The sequence below is a fragment of the Bombus pascuorum genome, chromosome 10, assembly GCF_905332965.1.
Source record: "Bombus pascuorum chromosome 10, iyBomPasc1.1, whole genome shotgun sequence".
Classification (NCBI taxonomy): domain Eukaryota; kingdom Metazoa; phylum Arthropoda; class Insecta; order Hymenoptera; family Apidae; genus Bombus; species Bombus pascuorum.
In genome coordinates this window covers 6,657,845-6,676,502 of record NC_083497.1, presented here as the reverse complement: position 1 = coordinate 6,676,502, position 18,658 = coordinate 6,657,845, and the positions used below count along the sequence as shown (strand labels likewise).

Genomic DNA, 18,658 nt, shown 5'->3' with positions numbered 1-18,658 from the left:
TTTTGCAACGATGTATTTCAAATATCTGAGAATTACGACGTAAAAAAGTACATGCGATCGTTTATCAGTTATATCGCATAATATTTCTGTTGGAAGCAAATTACAATTCAAAGTATTGTTTTTTCAATGAATTTTTCAATTATGGGAGTGTCATGTACTCGTTTTAAACTACCTCAAGTATCACTTGATACTTGTTAATCATCAATCTTCATTCATTTTTTCAAAAACATTTGATATATCATATATAAAAGATACGCTTATGAACAGTTAAAGAAATTGAAGTAACAAATTATTCACGTTTTATTATATTTGGTAAACTGATTAAAATAAGATAACTTTCATAGGCTAAAATATTTTCAAAGATGTGAATGATTTAAATGACATTATCAAAAGAAATCAGCAAATATAATATAATATTTTGCAAAAATTAAATGTTATAGTATATCTCAATCTATCGTGGCTCCCAGGGTAAGATACATACATAAAACTTGCGTGGCAATCACTGCGTTAATAATTATTAAAAATATTTTAAGATACGAAGCTGCAAAACCAATCACTCCGCACAACGCGATTTTTAAAACTGTGCAACAATCGCATTTTGTGACATCGACCCGTAAAATAGAAATCGTTTCCGCATCGACTAATTATCGAAGTATCGATCCAGCTAATGGACCAAACAACCTTGACTTTAACCTTAATTATGGTCCAAGAATTCCTATAGTGTTCTCAAATAATATAACGGGTCAGTGACACGATATTTCGCGATTACCTTCGTAAATCGTTCGCAGCCTCGAAAAAGATTCGACCGTGCTCCGAAAACGCGAATAGAATCGTTTTGCCGTAAGGGGACAATGTACGGACGTCCTTATCAAAGTATAGTCGCTTTCCATTATTCATGTGTGAGAAATATAAAAATTTAATTATATAGTAATTGTGGAAACATTCATTTATTTATTCGTTACAGTGAGATATTTTAAAGTGAAAACTATAAGATAAGGTAAATATCATCAGATACAGAATGATGTAGTTAGATACACACACTCAATTAATAAAAATAATAAAACAAAATTGCTTCTTTCAAAGAGAAAGATTGTACTATAAAATTTTTTCACCACTTATGTATAGTAATTTTAATTTCAACATAACATAATTCAGTAAATTATATTTGTAACAATTTTTGTTGGCATTGAATTATAGAATTGAAGTGGCAAATGATGGAAGTGAAGATTCTCAATGTAAATAAAAAATATTGGTTTAAAGTTGATATATAGTGACTATAAAAAGTATTCGCACATACCCTTATTTTCCAATAAAACGATAAATTATCAGGTTCCATATCTCATTTTCATAGCATCAAATTTTTAAAATCCTATAAAAGTACTACTAAATGATACAAAATTTAATATACTTGAGCCTAACTAATTAGTATGTAAATACTATATTACAAATATAATGATGTGCAAATACTTTTTTTTGGATACTGTATATGATTTTAGTTCCTAACAATAACCCTAGGTACTAAATTCACTTATTCTAGCACTTACAATAATTTACATTCTTTTCCATGAAGAAAGATATTTTTTACTCTCTGGATACTTGACATCATTTTCTGTTTAAACTCTTCAATTATAACCAACATTAAAATTTATGGGTAAATATTATATGCAAAAATTCAAAGCCAATTGCTACCTTGTATCTGTACATTTAACAATATAGTTTAAAAAATTATTACGCGTAACTTTTTGAGAGGAGAAAAGAAAGGGAGGAAAGTAGTGCTATAACGCTAGTAAGATTCTAAATAACAGCGAATGCGAACTAACGCCACGAACCAGCTGCGATTCGCGGCATTCGAGACACAACTCTCTGACCGTGTACATATGTACATATATATAAGCAGCCATCTGAAAATTTAACTTGTGTTTTGGAATCGTCTATATAGCTGGGTCTGATTTTTTGCTCTGTCTCCCATAATCCGAATCGAAGTTTCGACCGACGCGAACAGATGGAGGTTCCGTGAACTTAACTATGTGTACATATGTATATTGATAGGCACGCGCAAATCGACCGTCAAGTGCCGGTAAAACAAACGCGGAATACAGTTGCAAACAGTCTTCGCGGCGAGTATCACGTATTTTGTGCATCGCCGACTCAGTAGCGACCGAAGGTCCTTCGTATTCCTCCAGCATACATACATATACATATATCATTGCACAAGGGAGCAACCAATCAACCTAAACATTCCTTTTCGTACGTCAATATCCACTCGGTATTGGCGTGGAACGTAAAAAGGAAGAAATCGAATTTTTGTGGCGTAAGCAACGGAGAACCATGTCCACGGCGCTGTTAGCCGTGTTCGCCGTGATCCTGTGTATCCTGTTCAGGATATTAAACGTAAACAGTGCACCGCAGAAGCCATTGATCGTCTGTCAAGATCAGTCATTCCTAACGACGATCCTTAAAATCGCTCCTGTCATCACAGAACCGTAAGTTTTCCAACGATCTTTCTTTTTTTATTTCATTAATTATTTCACTACCAGCAAAACTCCAGATTCTGAATCTCGCTGCATAATGTTCATGGGAGAAAGTGAGGTTAGGTTAGCTCGGTACGCCGGATATTTTTCTTGCGTGCATACAAATGTAACCACACGTGACAAATTTTACACAATGGACCTTTTATTTTTTAATCAGATTTATGCTTGATAAATTCTCGATAACGAAATGTCTCGAATACGATTTATCGACAGATAAGCCCGAAAATTCGCGAAACTTGCCAGGCACGATTGAATGGTATGTTTTATTTTAATCGTTTAGCACGGGCCTGATCTAGTTTTCACTAATAGACAATGACCCTCTCAATTTACTTAATTACATCACTTAATACGCGTTATAGAAAACTTAATGTCAACCCCGTTGTACCACGGTCACATTCCTCTGATAATATCTATATTTTATATATTTTGTAATATATATAATATAGATAGTAAACCAGTACGTGTCTCTCGTACAGTTCGTCATTCATTATTTTATTAGAAAACTGCAAATATTTATGTATTTTTTCCATCTAACTTCCATCTTGTAAATTAAATTTACAAAAATACGAATGTGCATAAATATCCTTAATCTAATTATTAATAATAAACACCTGTAAGAAAAGCATAAATAAGTTTTAGTAACCTTATATTGTTAAATACACCTCCTGAACATAAAATATGTTCTCATTTACAAAAATGGAAATACAAGAAAAAAGTTTAGTAATTTGCTTCAATTTCTTTGTGCAAGTCTGTATTATCTTTAACCAGTTCCTTCAAAGTAGTATGCGTTTTAAAAATATTCTTCCGCGATAAAATAATTGCTTATACATCATATACATTTGTGTCGCTATAATCAGTGATTCAAAATTACTGTAACATTAATCCGGAGAAGTATCTCACCTTGTTAGATATCTACAAATCAAAATACATGTAAAATTAAAATTTTATCGTGAATAAATCTCATTGAAATTTTGGACAAAATTGTCGTGAGAAAAGGTAAAGTAGATAAATCAAATCGAGATGATATAATTTGGAAAAGGATACAGACAGTATAATCGTTAGCATTGTTCTATCATTTTTAGTATTGCATAATGTCTTGTTCTGCTCTTGGCTATGACCTCACTGGATAAATGGTTTAAGTATGTTTGCATCACATTTATCAGAACATTGCAACGAACGCTACACATTGTTGTTGAGAGCTTATCTGAAATTAAAGCAAATCGAACTTAAAGCGTCGTTTTATTAATACAAATGTCTTTGGAATTACACAGACAAAGAGTGGAATAATCCAACGGCCGTATCTGTAAAGAAAATAACAAATTACGGTTCATATCGAAATTTTCAAGGAACCGATAATTCATTGATCATGTTCTGAATTAAAATAAAGAAGGCGTATGCAAGTTGAACTGGTCATTTGTATATCCAAACATGAGCTCGCTGGGAAAATGTAGCAGTTCTTTTCTGAAAGAAAATGACTCACCGAAACGAACGTATTAAAGCAAGTTGAACGTTCAATGAGTTATCATTGCATGAGATTTATGCATTTGATCGTATAACTTTCTACGTATTTTACCGTAAATCGATTTTATATATTAAAGAAATCTTGAAAATATTTATATCAGGACGCTTTTTAAATATAAATATTTCTGAAAGAAGATTACGTGTAATAAACAGGAGATAATTACAACAGTGAAAGATCTCTTAAATAGTTCAGTTCAAGAAACTGAAAAAAAAGAACGATTCTTCTGTTCTATTTTATTATTAGTAGAATCGTATTGTTATATACGTTAGGAGACTTATTTCTTATGTTCTACGAAAGACTTAAACCATAGATTATAGCGTGCAAGAGAAAACGTAATTTTTCATGTAATCGCGACCTCATTAATTCCAAGAAGAAAAAAAATTCATATATTTACATATGTATTTTTAGAACTTTGTGATATGATACTCGTCAAAGACTGCATTGGTTTCATATTTTTCTGATTGCGGATGCAAATGCTTTCCATGATATCTTCGATTCCAGAAAAGCCGACGTTGACTAATAACCAGCTATTCAACCGACGCATTTCCACAGAGAGACTTCCTTCACTTTATCGAGTGATCGCGTTTCTTAACAATCTCGTTGTATTCGCTTTTACTTTTGTAGGACGAAATCCCTTTTCGTAATGCTATGCATTTACATACTATGGAATCATCTTCAATGGCAGAGTTTCACATCATGACGATCGAAAGTTGTTCCAGTGACCGAACCCTGATTGAACGAGTTAATTTCCAAAAGATAGACCGGAAATTGATAATTACCTCGATCCTCTCAGCCCCTTCCCTCTCCTGCAAACCGAATCGTGTACACACTGAATTCTCAATTACTATTGCACAATTTGTTTCTGGTTATGTGGATTTAACGACTATTATTACACTCCAATTTCAATAAAATCCTTGTACGTATAAGTTATAAATATTGTGGATAATCGTCAGCTTTCTGCGTTGGATATTTAAACATCTGCACTCGGGGAAGCTATTTCCTTTAATTAAAAAATTGTGACAAATTCTTTGTCTTATCTCTTTCTTATAATTTTTAGATGAACCTCCCTCGATGAAAAATGATGGCGTAACGTCAGAAAGAAATTTTAGTTGGTAGAAAAGGATGTTCACCTTTTGACCATCCTAAATCGAAAAGAAATTTTCCAAAACGATAAGGTGTCGTTTTCGTGATACGTTTTCCCGCGAATAAACAGTCGTCTACATTTATCGCTCGATTTTGATACGTAACAACCTGTCGCACGAATCGTTATCGTAACACATAAAAAAATAAAAAAGCGAACTTAATACCCGCCTTTGATCGATTATACGCTGGCCGTGACTGCAAGCAGCAGCAAATGTTGTAAAACGTAGGTAACTTCTTTACATACGAGTACGAAGAGAAGATTGATAGCGAGAAACGTATAATTCCTTCTATTAACGGCCGTCCAGCTTTTAATTAAAAATTTAACGACCTGTCTTATTAATTACATTCGTGTGACTCGTAAAAGCCCTCTCTGTCATCGTGATTGTTTGCGACCACTTGCTAAAAAGAATTCTTATAGTAAAGAAAAATATATCTCAAGAGCAATCTCGTTAAATCGTAAATACATAATTCTATTTATTTAATCGCAGGAGACTTGAAACATTTCACGAATGCATATTCATACTTTAAAAGGGACGAAGAGAATTTCACCTTTTTTTTCGATTAATCTGTGCGCGACAGCGAAATTTTACTCTGTTGCGTGACATTCTGAATTTCATTTGCCTCAACACGCAACAGAAAGTCGCGATACTTTAATCGTAGAGCGATTTTTGCTCATTGTATCTTTGATTTGTCAACAATGATTATCTTTATAAGTAATGCTACTTTCCAGCGCTATTATTATCATGCTTCTAATTAAATGATAGGAAATTTTAAACTACACTAACTCGTAAAGATAGAAGAAAAATACTTGATGTATTTACTGTTGGTTGAAGAGATACGACGAGATTGTAAATTAATACGTTACATGATGACACACGTTGATCTAGTCGCACGTATATGTACGTAGTTAGTAGCTGGAATCTCGGTCTGCAGAAGTCATTTATATGATTGGCATATGAGATTTCTTTGTAATATATGTGCATCACGTGAAAAGTAGAAAATCGCGTATTTCTAAAATCCCAATTTACCAAACTGTATACTGTAAACAATTTTTTCAAGTATATTGCAAAGAAAGGAAGAATCCTGAATTTAATGATACAATTCTAGAAAATATCCTTTACTCAGTATATTCCGTTATATGTCACCGATGGCTATTTCGGTTGTTGAATCATACAAGCAAACTTTGATGATTTCATCATAAGCATTATACATATCTCTTCCACCGACGGCCACATACTTATGACGTGTTGATATCGAAGAATGCTTCGCACGTATCTTATTAGCGAAGAAATAATTAAAAAGGAATGTCGAGCCTGTAAAATTTTCCTTACGTTCGCAGCAATTGGGCGTTCACAAAGAACGTGACCTTTATCTTTGCTCAAAAGGATAGCACATTACCCACTGAAGTAAGTTGAAATCGATATAAAATTTTACACCTGATCTACTTTGGTTCGTAAGGTCGTAAATAATTCCTCCGAAAAAGTCATTGTCCTCGTTTGAATAGTACAGTTTATTTAATATCTAGGTGAAAAACGTAGGCATTCTTGGATCAGGTTACGATGCCCCTAAGGAAACCTTTCCACAGGAAAATAATAACCGCGATCTTCTTTGCCGTGCCAGTAACGGGCCAGGGTATATTTTCCACGAGTACTGACTGCTTGATGCCAGTAATTTTTACGGCTTCGTATATGCTCCACTGATCTACTAGCGATTCTTTCTTTGTACGTTGCAACGAAGAAGTTTAATGTTTCGCTGTCACGTTTAACTTCGCTTTTACTTCTGGTAAAAATTGCGTAGAATTGCTACGAAAGAAGAGAAACACACTTTCACGTGCGTTGAATGGTTGTTTCCTGGCCTGGTAGAATTGAAGAATGAATTAACCACGAGCCTGCGTGCACATAGTATACCATAGATCCAGATCAATGAGTCGAAAAAGAAATTGAGTTGCACGAGTTAGTAAGTCAGAGATGTACAAAGTGTGAAAGAAATTTTACGCTTGGTTATTAGCCGCATATACTTATCCCTAAAATAGTTTATGACTGCTTTCGAATTACCACCGTGACCTGTTTTCCATCTTTTGCTACAGTGATTAGTAGTTTTCTCAGTTTTACTTTTTCTTACGATTGTTCACCTTTCAAAAACTGCTTAAATTCTTAAGACATAAAAGCTGCTTAAGTTTCTTGATACTGCAGGGAAGTAGTGGTTTATGATTAGACTGCCCATCCATGCGACAATGTACATTTTACAATATACATGTAGAGATCTACTCTGCGTGTTTTGCTTTTACTTATTACGTGATTTTTAAATATTCTCTATTTCCTCGTGATACTACGAAGTATAAACTGGTAAACTGCAAATTTAGAAGAGACAAATTATATGTAAATATCGGATAATATCATTACACAGTAACAAGGGAAATGAAGTGCTCTGTGTACGTTTGTAACTTCATCGGAAGTAGCTTTGAGATGTAAATCGTTTGTTAACTCGCTACTTATGAATTTCGATTATATTCCAAGCGCCTTCGAGATGTAAATCGTATCGCGAAATTGAAAATGCATCTCTTGTGTAAGATTTGTTTGCTTGGAAACTAGGTGAAGTTGCCGTTCGTGATATGTTTCAATGATAAAAATATTACATCACGCTCGTTTATGTATTTCAGGTACAAACCAACAAGGCTATGGGGTTTCAGTGGCCATGTACAGACCATCGTCCACAGTATTATTGGTCGCGTCCGTTGCCCTTGGCCGATTGGAGAACGAGTGTACATAGGACTTCCGGATGAGACCACTCTCACTTACGATCTTTATCAACCACTAACTAACGACTACGAAGGTCTGCTTCACTGAAAATTTTAAATCATAAGAAGATACTATGAAAAATTCATATTGAAGTTCTATTGGTTGCAACTGAAAGAAACTGTACAATTTGCTAGTTCTCTTCGCTTATCTTATGTTGAATATGGATTTATGCATCCGTAGAGTGATGTAATAGAGCAGTAGAATACAGTTGGACTATTTGTTTTAATGATTCAGTTTTAACTAACATAACTTCGACTTTGACTTTCTTTGATCATTCAACTCTCACACTTGCAGCTAAAAGTTTAATAAAGATTAAAGATTGAAAGCGCTATGTCTGAAACAAAGGATAGCCTACGAATCAATACAGTCCCCTGTATAGGAATGCAAATCATTTTGACTCTATCGTACCAATTGAAGATTAAAGAAACCTTGACCAGATAGTTTGCTGTAACACGGTATAGATTAAATAGTTTTCGCGATTTTGAAGCGTGTTATAACTGATAAATAATTGCTATATAATTCAAGTTAACGTTTCTTGGTAAAAAGATAAGGAGGCTTAATAAAACTAATAAAGTCTAATGGTCGAGTGAAGCAATCTATACGTATATCTATACGAGATATATATATATATATCCAATCATAGATAGGTGATATTCTACATCATGGTATTCTTTAAATATAATTGCAATGAATGATGTCAATATTTAGCATACATATTAAGCTTATGAAGAGATATCTGTTGGTATAACAATATCGACATGTTAATGAGTCATTTGAAGAGTCTTTGGCTTGCATCCAAAGGAAGGAAAATATTAATTTGTTTTAGGAATAAGAATGTACTCTATACTCTGCATGTATATCAATTCGATAAAATATTTTATATTTTATTTTACTACAGATGATGTAACAATTGCCATCTGTCCTGGGATTTGTAATAGTTCTGAAAGTGTTTATATCAGAACTTTCGTACATTTTGCACAGTGCCATGGGTACCGATGTGCAGTACTTAATCACGTTGGAGTCCTTTCTAGTGTCAAGATCACTGCACCGCGAATTTTTACGTACGGTACGTGTATATACGCAATAGCATATTATTATGGAAATACTAGTACGTTTACAATATTACCGAGCTAAATTAACGACTTTACACTCTAATCATTATTTACGTGCATTTCGACCTTGCAATATTTTTTATGTTGACTTTTATTTGTGTTCAGTTTTGTTATTTTTTCTATTTATTGTTATCTTTATTACTGAAGAAAGAATCAATTGTAACTTATTTGATTTGTATTTTCATACTTATCATTGTTAATTATGAATTATATTGTATTATTGATCTGTTGATTGATGAAAATATTACAGAAAAAGAGAACGATGCAGAGAATTTTTTTCTATCTTCCGAAGAAGTTGTTTGGTATAACTTCCAGTAATTTCTAGAAGAACACTATTTTTGCGTGGTTGTCTTGAATGATATATATTAATAGAGCTTACTTTGTGAGAGGCTGAAGGATTTCGAGAGGTTTAATCGAGATAGTGTTAATTGAATTCGTGATTGACATTTAGCTCGATCTGCGTATTACAGGTCACACCGATGATTATCATATGATGTTACAAAGTTTGATGGAGAAGCATCCGAATACAAAAATAATTTGCATTGGCTTTAGCTTGGGCGGTAACCTTGTGACCAAGTACTTAGGAGAACGAAGATCAAATAAGTTATCCAATATAATCGGTGGCATATCTATTTGCCAAGGATATAATGCCATTGAGTAAGTACATATCATTTTTTCATAAATAAATTTCTTATGAAAAATGATGACTGTGAAAAATGACTTATTCATAAACTTTTTGCTTTCTGTTCAATTTATGTATAGAGGTACAAAGTTCCTACTTAACTGGCAGAATTTTCGACGTTTCTACCTGTATATAATGACAGAATCTGTGAAGAATATTATACTTAAACATAAAAATATCTTGTTATCTGAGGAAGTTAAACAAAAGTATAATCTAAACGAATGGGATATCATATCTGCTGCAACTTTACCGGAACTTGATGAAGCATACACTAGAAAAGTAAAATATTTCTTAACATAGTATAAATATTATTAGATACCAATTTATGTTTCAGTTATATTAATTTGTATATTAATTATTGTGCAGCTCCACAACTTTAGATCCGTGAAAGAAATGTACAAGTGGAGCAGCTCTTTGTTCTATTTAGATAACATTACGACACCTATGGTATTCATCAACGCATTGGATGATCCCATTGTACCTGAGATGTTACTGGAACCTATCAAGGAACATGCCAGTGTGTACTAGCAATCATTATGCATTTATAACTCATTACAGTTTTATAAACATTTTGTATCATTTTTCTGTTTCAGGAACTCGCCCAAACACGTTGTACGTGGAACTGGCTCACGGCGGACATTTGGGATTTTATGAAGGTGGTCTCCTATATCCAAATCCCATAACATGGCTAGACCGTACACTGGTCTCTCTCGTAGGGTCTCTCACATTAGCACAAGCAGATAAATTATTGAAAGCCTCTTAACGTAATTTAATTTCACTGTCATCATTACTTTGTGAGTAATGCATTCTTAGCTGTGAAGCAGCAACAACTCGTATTTGTGATCTTATTTAAAGATTTTAAATTCGAACTTAATTCGAGCATCAAGGAATTACAACAGATACACGTTAAGCGTGAAATCAAGTATGCAGGATTTCAAGATACTTGGGATCCTGTTCATTGCAAGCACGAATTCGAGCAAGCGAATTGAGTTTAAATTATATTTCTTAAGATCGTCTTGAAAAAGTATACATAGTTTCGATAACATGATCCAAGAGAATTGATAAGAAAGTTTCTACAATAGTAGCACAACGTTTCGACGTCAATTTATATTTTTTCGATAGCTTGGCTATTAACGCTTCATACTCAGGGATCTTTGATAAGTCAGCTTGATAAAAGGATGTCATTATAAAATTGTACACTGAAGACGGTTGGATTTGGAGGCGCGTTAGAGATTAATAAAAGCTCGATTGACTGAAAATAGGGATTCGGATTAAATTTTTAAAAGTTATAAAAAAAGAAAAGGAATGAATCAATTTCTGTGTAGATTTGGGAAAGCCAACAATTCTATCAAAGATACTGAGCACGACACTTCTAAAATATGCATAATAAAGAAAGCTTTGTTCCCTCAATAATGGAATCACTTGAATTAATAAACTGCAGGATTTATTTGTGCGTTATACTATAAGTATATGGATCGTTTCACATGATATACACATCTGAGATAATTCTATTACTATATATAAATATTCGTTGTTTGTTTATAACAGTAACAGACGTGCTACTTTGCATAAACATATCTAACGTATATTTTTTATACATTTATCCAGCATCTTCGAAGCAACATGATGAATTTTCGGATCCAATTTATAAATCTATATTCTTCTTGTGGTAAAACATCGACAATTATTACATATCCTAATAGGCAACCGGTTGAATAATTCTTAAGAAACATTATCTTCTCATTTTTTATAACACGATATTTTTGTTATACAATTGAAAATTCTTTCTTAATTGGTATTTTAGATGCTGCAGCAATCTATAATCTTTCTCTATGTCTACATAATGAGTGTCATGTATAATTTCCATGAAGTTTTATCCTAGCGACTAATAAAGATGCTCAAACATAAACCAGAATAATATTTCTTGAATGATATATCTCGTGTTAGAGGAAATGTTCATTTTTAATGTTCGTATTACTAATTCATGTGATTCCATATACATTGGGCGAGTAAATTCGATATTTGAGCAAATATTACTACTTTCTATTTCACTGAGTGATTCAGATATATTTTGCAAATGTTCTACAATGAATTCTTCAAAATTTTCAGTTAATGATACAAAAAAATATTAGACATTCTTCTATATCATTAACAAAAATATAGAACATAAATAACTCAAATGAGATGTCCTATATATTACAACAAAAAATATGATAATTGCATGGGACGGAGTAAATTCATTGAATGCTTACGTGACGTAAGAATAATGAAAAAAAAAAAAAAAATTAAAAACAAGGGCTATCGAACTTTAACCCAAAAACATTATATTTACATATCTTCTTTCAATAAAGTGGGGCAGATATTAACCCATTGGGGATAACGTCTGTACACTGTACGGAGTATGGACTTCCGTTTCGTTCCCTGCAGCCAAAGTCCGTACTGATCACAGCGCTATGCGGGCATTTTATACATCGCTTCACTTTACGTATATTGCTGACACGGTATATTTTTATCCTAATTGTGATTTCGGATTTTGTCTAGAAAAATATATCACACTGTACTAGATTATTAAGATGACAAACCAACTGAGGAACTTTATGTCGTTAACTAATTTCGCAAACCAGATGTGTTTCAAAAATGTACAAAAACTTGATTCATTCTTAATTCATTTTAGAAATGTAAGTATATATTGCAAAATATCGATCACATGAAAATAAATCGCGAATCTTGCGGTATCTTTGATGGGTTAATTTAGACATAATTTATCACAAAGACAGCATACTAAGCACTATTAGCATGAAACACATACATTAAAGAATATATTTTTTCTATAACTATTGTATAAGTTCATCATCTTTTTGTCAATTATTTATATCATATGCATTTTCATACTAATGAAATTTATGAATTTGTATATCATAAATTGCATTTAAAATAAAACGCAAAAGAGCTTTGCGTTTTACCGAATATTAATACTTTTCTCCTGTTTTTTGTTTTTCTGACAAAGTAACTAACACAGTAAGAAGTTATGCTCTACAAGTATATGATTGATTATAATTAAACTATATTATTTTGCATAAAAAAGACACTCAAAATAAAATTACTGGCACTTTCAAATATAAAAATCTATAATCTTAATTTCAGTTCTTTATATTCGGGACAAAAAAATACAAAAGATGTTGGTTCAATTATAATATCCTTCACAAACTTAAACGTTAATAATATTAAGGTAAATCATCGAAATATCGGTCTGGAACAATTGAATGTATTCTAACTTTCTACGAATATGATTTGCGATCGTCTATGAGCATTTTCATGAAATAACACAAGACAATAATGTTACTGATGCAGGTTCGTGCAGTGAAGAATCTAGGTGTAGAATTACTTATATATCACGATCACGACTTTAAGTTATTTATTTCTAGAACTTCAGCGTTGGTGCAATTATAGTCGTTAGATATTTAATAATCATCGTTTTGTTATTATTAATATATTTTTCAATCATAATAATATATTTAACCTTGTATATATTGGTACTAAGAAAACTACGAGGGTTTATACCACATTGGTATACAACATGCATGCGTCGTAGTTTTTCAGCTATTTATAATATACGATCTATCGAGAAAATGGAAGCAAATAAATTATTGTAAATAACCATAAAATTCATTACTATACGCGCACATTGATTTCGCAAAATTTTGGCAATTCTTTTTAATAACGTCCCATTTGCAATACAACAATCGTTCCATAGCAAATTGATTTAACAACTCCTTATAAATAAGAGTAAATAATAAATGTGAAACTATTACGTATATTTTAGAATGTGATTGACAGCTGAGTAAACACGATGTGCTTACAATAGAGAGTGCCTTAAATTATGTTCTGCTATCATGATTCTTTGATCACCTGAACGAGGTTTCCTCATAATAAAAATTCATAATAATTTTTAGTGAATTCTATGAAACACTAATTTTTGTTTATATATGCTCAGTGTAACTCGTTAATATATTAGTAAGATAATAAGAGAGGGAATCTTAAACGAAGCTAAATGATCTTGCGAGGTTGCTGCGAACAGTTTGTACTTTCGCTTGGCGAATTAAGCATTTACAATCTGTCGATTGCAGTTTGTAACGAAATAAGTTGTCTGCACTTTAAATAAATCATTTCCACGGATAGGTATACGCTTAATAATTTGTGTGGCAAATTCTCGTGTTAGCATTTTATGTGTAGCTTTGAAACTGTTGGATTGTGAGAAATTGAGTTTATCATTTGTATAGTATTAGCTATACATGGTGCAATAATTAATGTATTTCTTAAACATGTACTTACATATATTGCACATGTATATTGAACAATATTTTGCATACAAGAATACTTTTCTACGTGATGTTTATAACGAGAAGAATAATTATCTATTTTAAAGTCATTGCCCTGCGTGTAATTTAATTCAAGGATACACACGATATAGTGTTATCTAATGATTATTAAAAGAGCAATAAACATACTTTTTGCTTCATTAATTACAGTGAAACAGTATGTAAACAAATTCCTCGCCCCGTCCAAAAGAAATATCCAATTTTTGGACTAATTGATAAATTATATCGTAAAATTTATCTCAAGAAGAAAAAAAAAGTTTTAAGTCTCTCGATTATCTCAACGCTTTTAATTATAATTAAGCCCCAAATATTCCTACGCTACAAATTTAAATTTATGCGACGTTAATTAGGAGAACATAAAAAGCAAACAGAGTCGTTTCATACCAAAATCTAAAATGGTAAAACAAGTCCGAAGCGCTGTGATTGGAACGTTGATAGTTGAACAAACATTAGTCATATATATTCAACGAATCTATGAAAGTTATTACCAATGGTAGGAACCGTCTTGGTAGAAAAGATCAACCAGTAGAGTGCAAACAGTCGAGGCGATCGGATCGCCGGTTCTAGCTTTCCTGTGCAACTGAGCAGAGCAGCATACGTGGGATATAGATCAACGATCATGAAGGAATTCATTTTTCCATTCATAATATTGCTTGCCTACGCAGCTGTGAATGTCGCCTTTCCACGTGTTAATTACACAATCCTTCGGAACGAAATATTGAAGCACGAAGAACGACTGATGATAGGCGCCAATTTGACTCTAAACGACGATGAAAAGGCCGCCAACAAAATTCTAATGAAAGCGAAGGAAGAAGAATTGAATGCTGGTTTGTTTGCTATTTAAAACGTTCTTAATGTCTCGAAACATTTATGCTTCGATTGATAGATTATGCGACGAGATAAAAACCTCAATTCTATTCAGTTTTGCGCGTTTAATTTATAGATAAACAATATGATATCGGTAATCATTGGAATCTTGTTATTCAACGATTTTTACGAATCGACGAACTGTTTATCTCTCCTGGACAATGAAAATCGTCTGCTGATCCATTTTTCTTTGTTTTCATTCTTACTTTCATTGTCTTCGCGGGGAAAGTCACGCGGATTGAAATGATCTTTTATCGCCTCATATTTTTTTATCTCCATTGTTTTATAGATCTATTAAATTCTCGCAGGTTTCAAGGATCCTAGTCGGTATGCCCCTGCACGGAACTTCCTCGAAGCGAAGAAGGACATCGAGAGATCGAAGGTCTTCCAACTGCTTCGTCGCATGCCTAAAGGAGCGGTGCTCCATGCACACGACACTTCTCTCGTTAACGTCGATTACTTGTATCATAACATCACATTCCGCGACAATTTGTACGTCTGCCTCGACAAAGGAGCCGTTAGATTGCACTTCTTCCGAGTACCTGACAAATCATGCGACTGGCAGCTCCTGAAGAAGGTACGCGAAGACCCTAAACTAGGGCACCAGGTGAACGATATGATCAGGAGCAGGATGACGATGGAGTGTGACAATCCTGCGTTTGCCTATCCAAACATCAACAAGGCGTGGCAGAAGTTTAAGAGTATATTCTCATTCATCAACCCCTTACTAACATACAAACCTGTTTACGAGGAACATTTCCTCCAAGGTTTGGAAGAGCTATACGAAGATAACATAATGTATCTTGAGCTTAGATCCACCTTGCCAGATTTGTACGATTTCGATGGCACGCAGTACCAACCAGAAGATTTGGTCGGTATCTATGAGAATCTTACTCAAAGGTACTTTATTTTTCTTTCTATTCATAGAAAACGTAGCAGCGATCATACTGTTGATGTTCTCTATCGTGTGTTTATTTTGATTAAATCGAGAAATCAAAATTATGTGGGAAACATTCAAAAAACGCAAACGCTTTGATAAAATTTAAGTAAACAGAGAATGAGATCGTGACTAATTACCAATAAATTACTTTACTACCTGCAGATTCAAGGAGAAGCATCCGGACTTCATCGGAGCCAAATTGATCTATGCCCCAGTGCGATCTGCTGATTATAAAACAGCGGAATATTATATAAAAACTTTGAAAAGATTAAAAATGCTGTATCCTAATTTTGTGGCTGGATTTGATCTAGTCGGACAGGAAGATTTGGGGCACACGCTTGAGTATTTCGTAGATTTATTGAAAACCGTTGAAGAACATAATATTACTTTCTTCTTCCATGCAGGTGAAACAAATTGGTTGGGAGCTTCTACCGACGAAAACCTCGTTGATGCTATTTTACTAAATACCAAACGTATTGGTCACGGGTAAGAAAAGTTTATATTATGCGAAATTTTATAATTGCTATTAATGAATAACTATATATTAGCAAGGCAATTAGACTTCTTAGTATCTAAAGATATATACTATGATCTTTTCATATAATAAATCGTTTCGTATTGATTAGGATATCTATAAAGATTAAACAAATATCGATGAAATCGCGATAAGAATTATATATCTTGAGATATATCTGAAGAATTTGAGAGTTCTTTCCCTATTGAAGAAGACCAATTTAATAATAAATATCGCTTATCTTATCATTTTATCCAGTTTGTAGAGAAAAGCGAAAGGTTACAAATATAAAAGAGAAAATTTTCAAACATTGACAATCTATAGCATAACTTTCAGAAATTCTTATTTCCATTTTGTATAATTTTTATCTAGATACGCGCTGACCTCTCATCCCTTCCTCTTGGAACTGGTCAGAAAAATGAATATCGCTATCGAAGTAAATCCGATCTCCAATCAAATTCTAAAACTTGTCGATGACCTCCGAAATCACGCTGCTAAACCGCTGTTCTCTGGTGGATATCCAGTGGTGATATCCAACGATGACCCTGGATTATGGGGTGCAAAGGGTCTCAGCTACGATTTTTACGAAGGCTTTATGGCACTCATGTCGATGCACGCTGATCTCAGAAGCCTCAAACAATTGGCATGGAACTCACTTGTCTATAGTACTCTGCATGACTCTGAGATACAGAAAGCGATACATATCTGGGAAGGAAAATGGCAGACATTCATCAAGGACATAGTATCTGAAAATTATTAAAACCACAAATGAATAAACGAAGAATGACAAGAATTTGATTAATTATTTATAAATAATTAAACAAAAAACAACACTAGTTTTTTTCAATAAAATTTGTAAAAAATAGATAACCCTTCTTGTTGCTGAAATGCAATTTAAACGATTCTGTGATTGGTTAACGGCTCGCAATTATTATCACGCGTACAATCGTACGTCCGTTAATTCATGTTTCACGCATGACCGTCTCGAGCATTGCTTAACGCCAACTGATGTTGAATTGTTGATAAAACCAGTTCCCTGCATAATATCTTTCATCCAAAGATAAAGCAACGCGATTTACGCGCCACGAACGTTTCTGTGAGTTCTTTACGCTGATACGCGATTTAATTTCATTTAAAATCCCTTTTCTTTTGCTCGCGCGACCGTATAATTAAGTTGACGCTCCGCACTACCGAATTGAAAGCGGAGCTGTCGCACAGTGTCTTTTTCTTTTTTGCTGTTGTCTGGAAAAAAATAATGAATAGAATTACGCTTAATGACGCGACCTGAACGTACGTGGAAATTACCCAGCAGTAAAAAAGGCGCGATTCGCGCTGTTTGCTGAGTACGACTATCGAATACAAACATTATCTTTCGCTTTCGGATTGTTAACCGAAAATTCAAGGGGATCAAAAGTCACGTGGCGAGGCGAAAACCTATTGACTTTAAAGTATGTATACTAGTACAATGGCATATAATAATTATTCTCTCTTATATAACTGATCTTTATCAAGGACGATCATCAAACACTTAATAAGAATTAATAAAAATATAATCAATAAGTTTTTAAAACATATATCAGAGTGCGTTATCTATAAGTAAACAAACAAAGATTATAGGACTATATAAATAGTTATGCGACACGAGTATATAATAATACAGAAATATCTATCTTAACTGATTTAATTAAAAGAAATTAATGCGAAAGAAAATATAATATAAATTCGAAAGTTTATTACATATGTTATTAAATTTTTGACGTCTGTTTACTTTAGTTCCTCTGTCTCAATAAATTAATTAGTGAACTTATAATATTATTTGACTTAAATTCTTCCATGATGTATGATATCAACTATTAAATAAATAAATGAAAAGAACAGATATAAATATGATTTTGATGAATAAGGTATATTTGAATATCCCAATAGTAACTTAAATTTTGATTAGAATAAAGATTATAGATTTCTACTACAGACTACTGCTAGCTACGTAGAAACGATTACGCCCCTAAATTGAATTTTCACAAAAATATATATAAGTAACAAATTGTAAACTTTGCAGAATTTATTTTTTTCACGAATATCTGGTGTCAATGGGAAAATGCAATTTTTTTTTGTTGTAATATTCATATGCATAGCACTACAATTTTTATTCTACTCAAAATTCAGATAC

The 18,658-nt window shown here is 32.9% G+C and overlaps 2 protein-coding genes and 2 long non-coding RNA genes across 4 annotated transcripts; 2 read left to right on the top strand and 2 right to left on the bottom strand.

Moving 5' to 3' along the window:
- Positions 1-1,768: 1,768 nt before the first annotated feature.
- LOC132911333 (abhydrolase domain-containing protein 2) lies at positions 1,769-14,311 on the top strand. Its single transcript, XM_060967944.1, has 7 exons — positions 1,769-2,483; positions 7,856-8,028; positions 8,893-9,060; positions 9,577-9,763; positions 9,869-10,067; positions 10,155-10,305; positions 10,382-14,311. Exons 1-7 carry the CDS (start codon positions 2,329-2,331, stop codon positions 10,549-10,551), a joined length of 1,203 nt encoding a protein of 400 aa, XP_060823927.1. The 5' UTR covers positions 1,769-2,328; the 3' UTR covers positions 10,552-14,311.
- On the bottom strand, positions 4,483-6,665 carry LOC132911348 (uncharacterized). The gene is made up of 2 exons (XR_009658977.1): positions 6,018-6,665; positions 4,483-5,945 (listed from the first exon to the last, which is right to left on the bottom strand). It is a non-coding gene; the product is annotated as an uncharacterized LOC132911348 (long non-coding RNA).
- Positions 14,312-14,462: 151 nt separating the features above from the next.
- Positions 14,463-17,358, top strand: LOC132911326 (adenosine deaminase 2-like). Its single transcript, XM_060967936.1, has 4 exons — positions 14,463-14,994; positions 15,343-15,934; positions 16,137-16,460; positions 16,861-17,358. The coding sequence occupies exons 1-4, from the start codon at positions 14,787-14,789 to the stop codon at positions 17,246-17,248; spliced, it is 1,512 nt and encodes a 503-aa protein (XP_060823919.1). The 5' UTR covers positions 14,463-14,786; the 3' UTR covers positions 17,249-17,358.
- On the bottom strand, positions 17,081-18,047 carry LOC132911349 (uncharacterized). Its single transcript, XR_009658978.1, has 2 exons — positions 17,794-18,047; positions 17,081-17,730 (listed from the first exon to the last, which is right to left on the bottom strand). It is a non-coding gene; the product is annotated as an uncharacterized LOC132911349 (long non-coding RNA).
- Positions 18,048-18,658: the final 611 nt, after the last annotated feature.

Coding starts and splice junctions, on each gene's coding strand:
- LOC132911333 (XM_060967944.1), top strand. CDS start 2,329: ATGTCCACGGCGCTGTTAGCCGTGTTCGCCGTGATCCTGTGTATCCTG. Junction 9,061..9,576: donor ACCGCGAATTTTTACGTACG/GTACGTGTATAT, acceptor TGCGTATTACAG/GTCACACCGATGATTATCAT. Junction 10,068..10,154: donor ATGAAGCATACACTAGAAAA/GTAAAATATTTC, acceptor ATTATTGTGCAG/CTCCACAACTTTAGATCCGT.
- LOC132911326 (XM_060967936.1), top strand. CDS start 14,787: ATGAAGGAATTCATTTTTCCATTCATAATATTGCTTGCCTACGCAGCT. Junction 14,995..15,342: donor GGAAGAAGAATTGAATGCTG/GTTTGTTTGCTA, acceptor AAATTCTCGCAG/GTTTCAAGGATCCTAGTCGG. Junction 16,461..16,860: donor ACCAAACGTATTGGTCACGG/GTAAGAAAAGTT, acceptor ATTTTTATCTAG/ATACGCGCTGACCTCTCATC.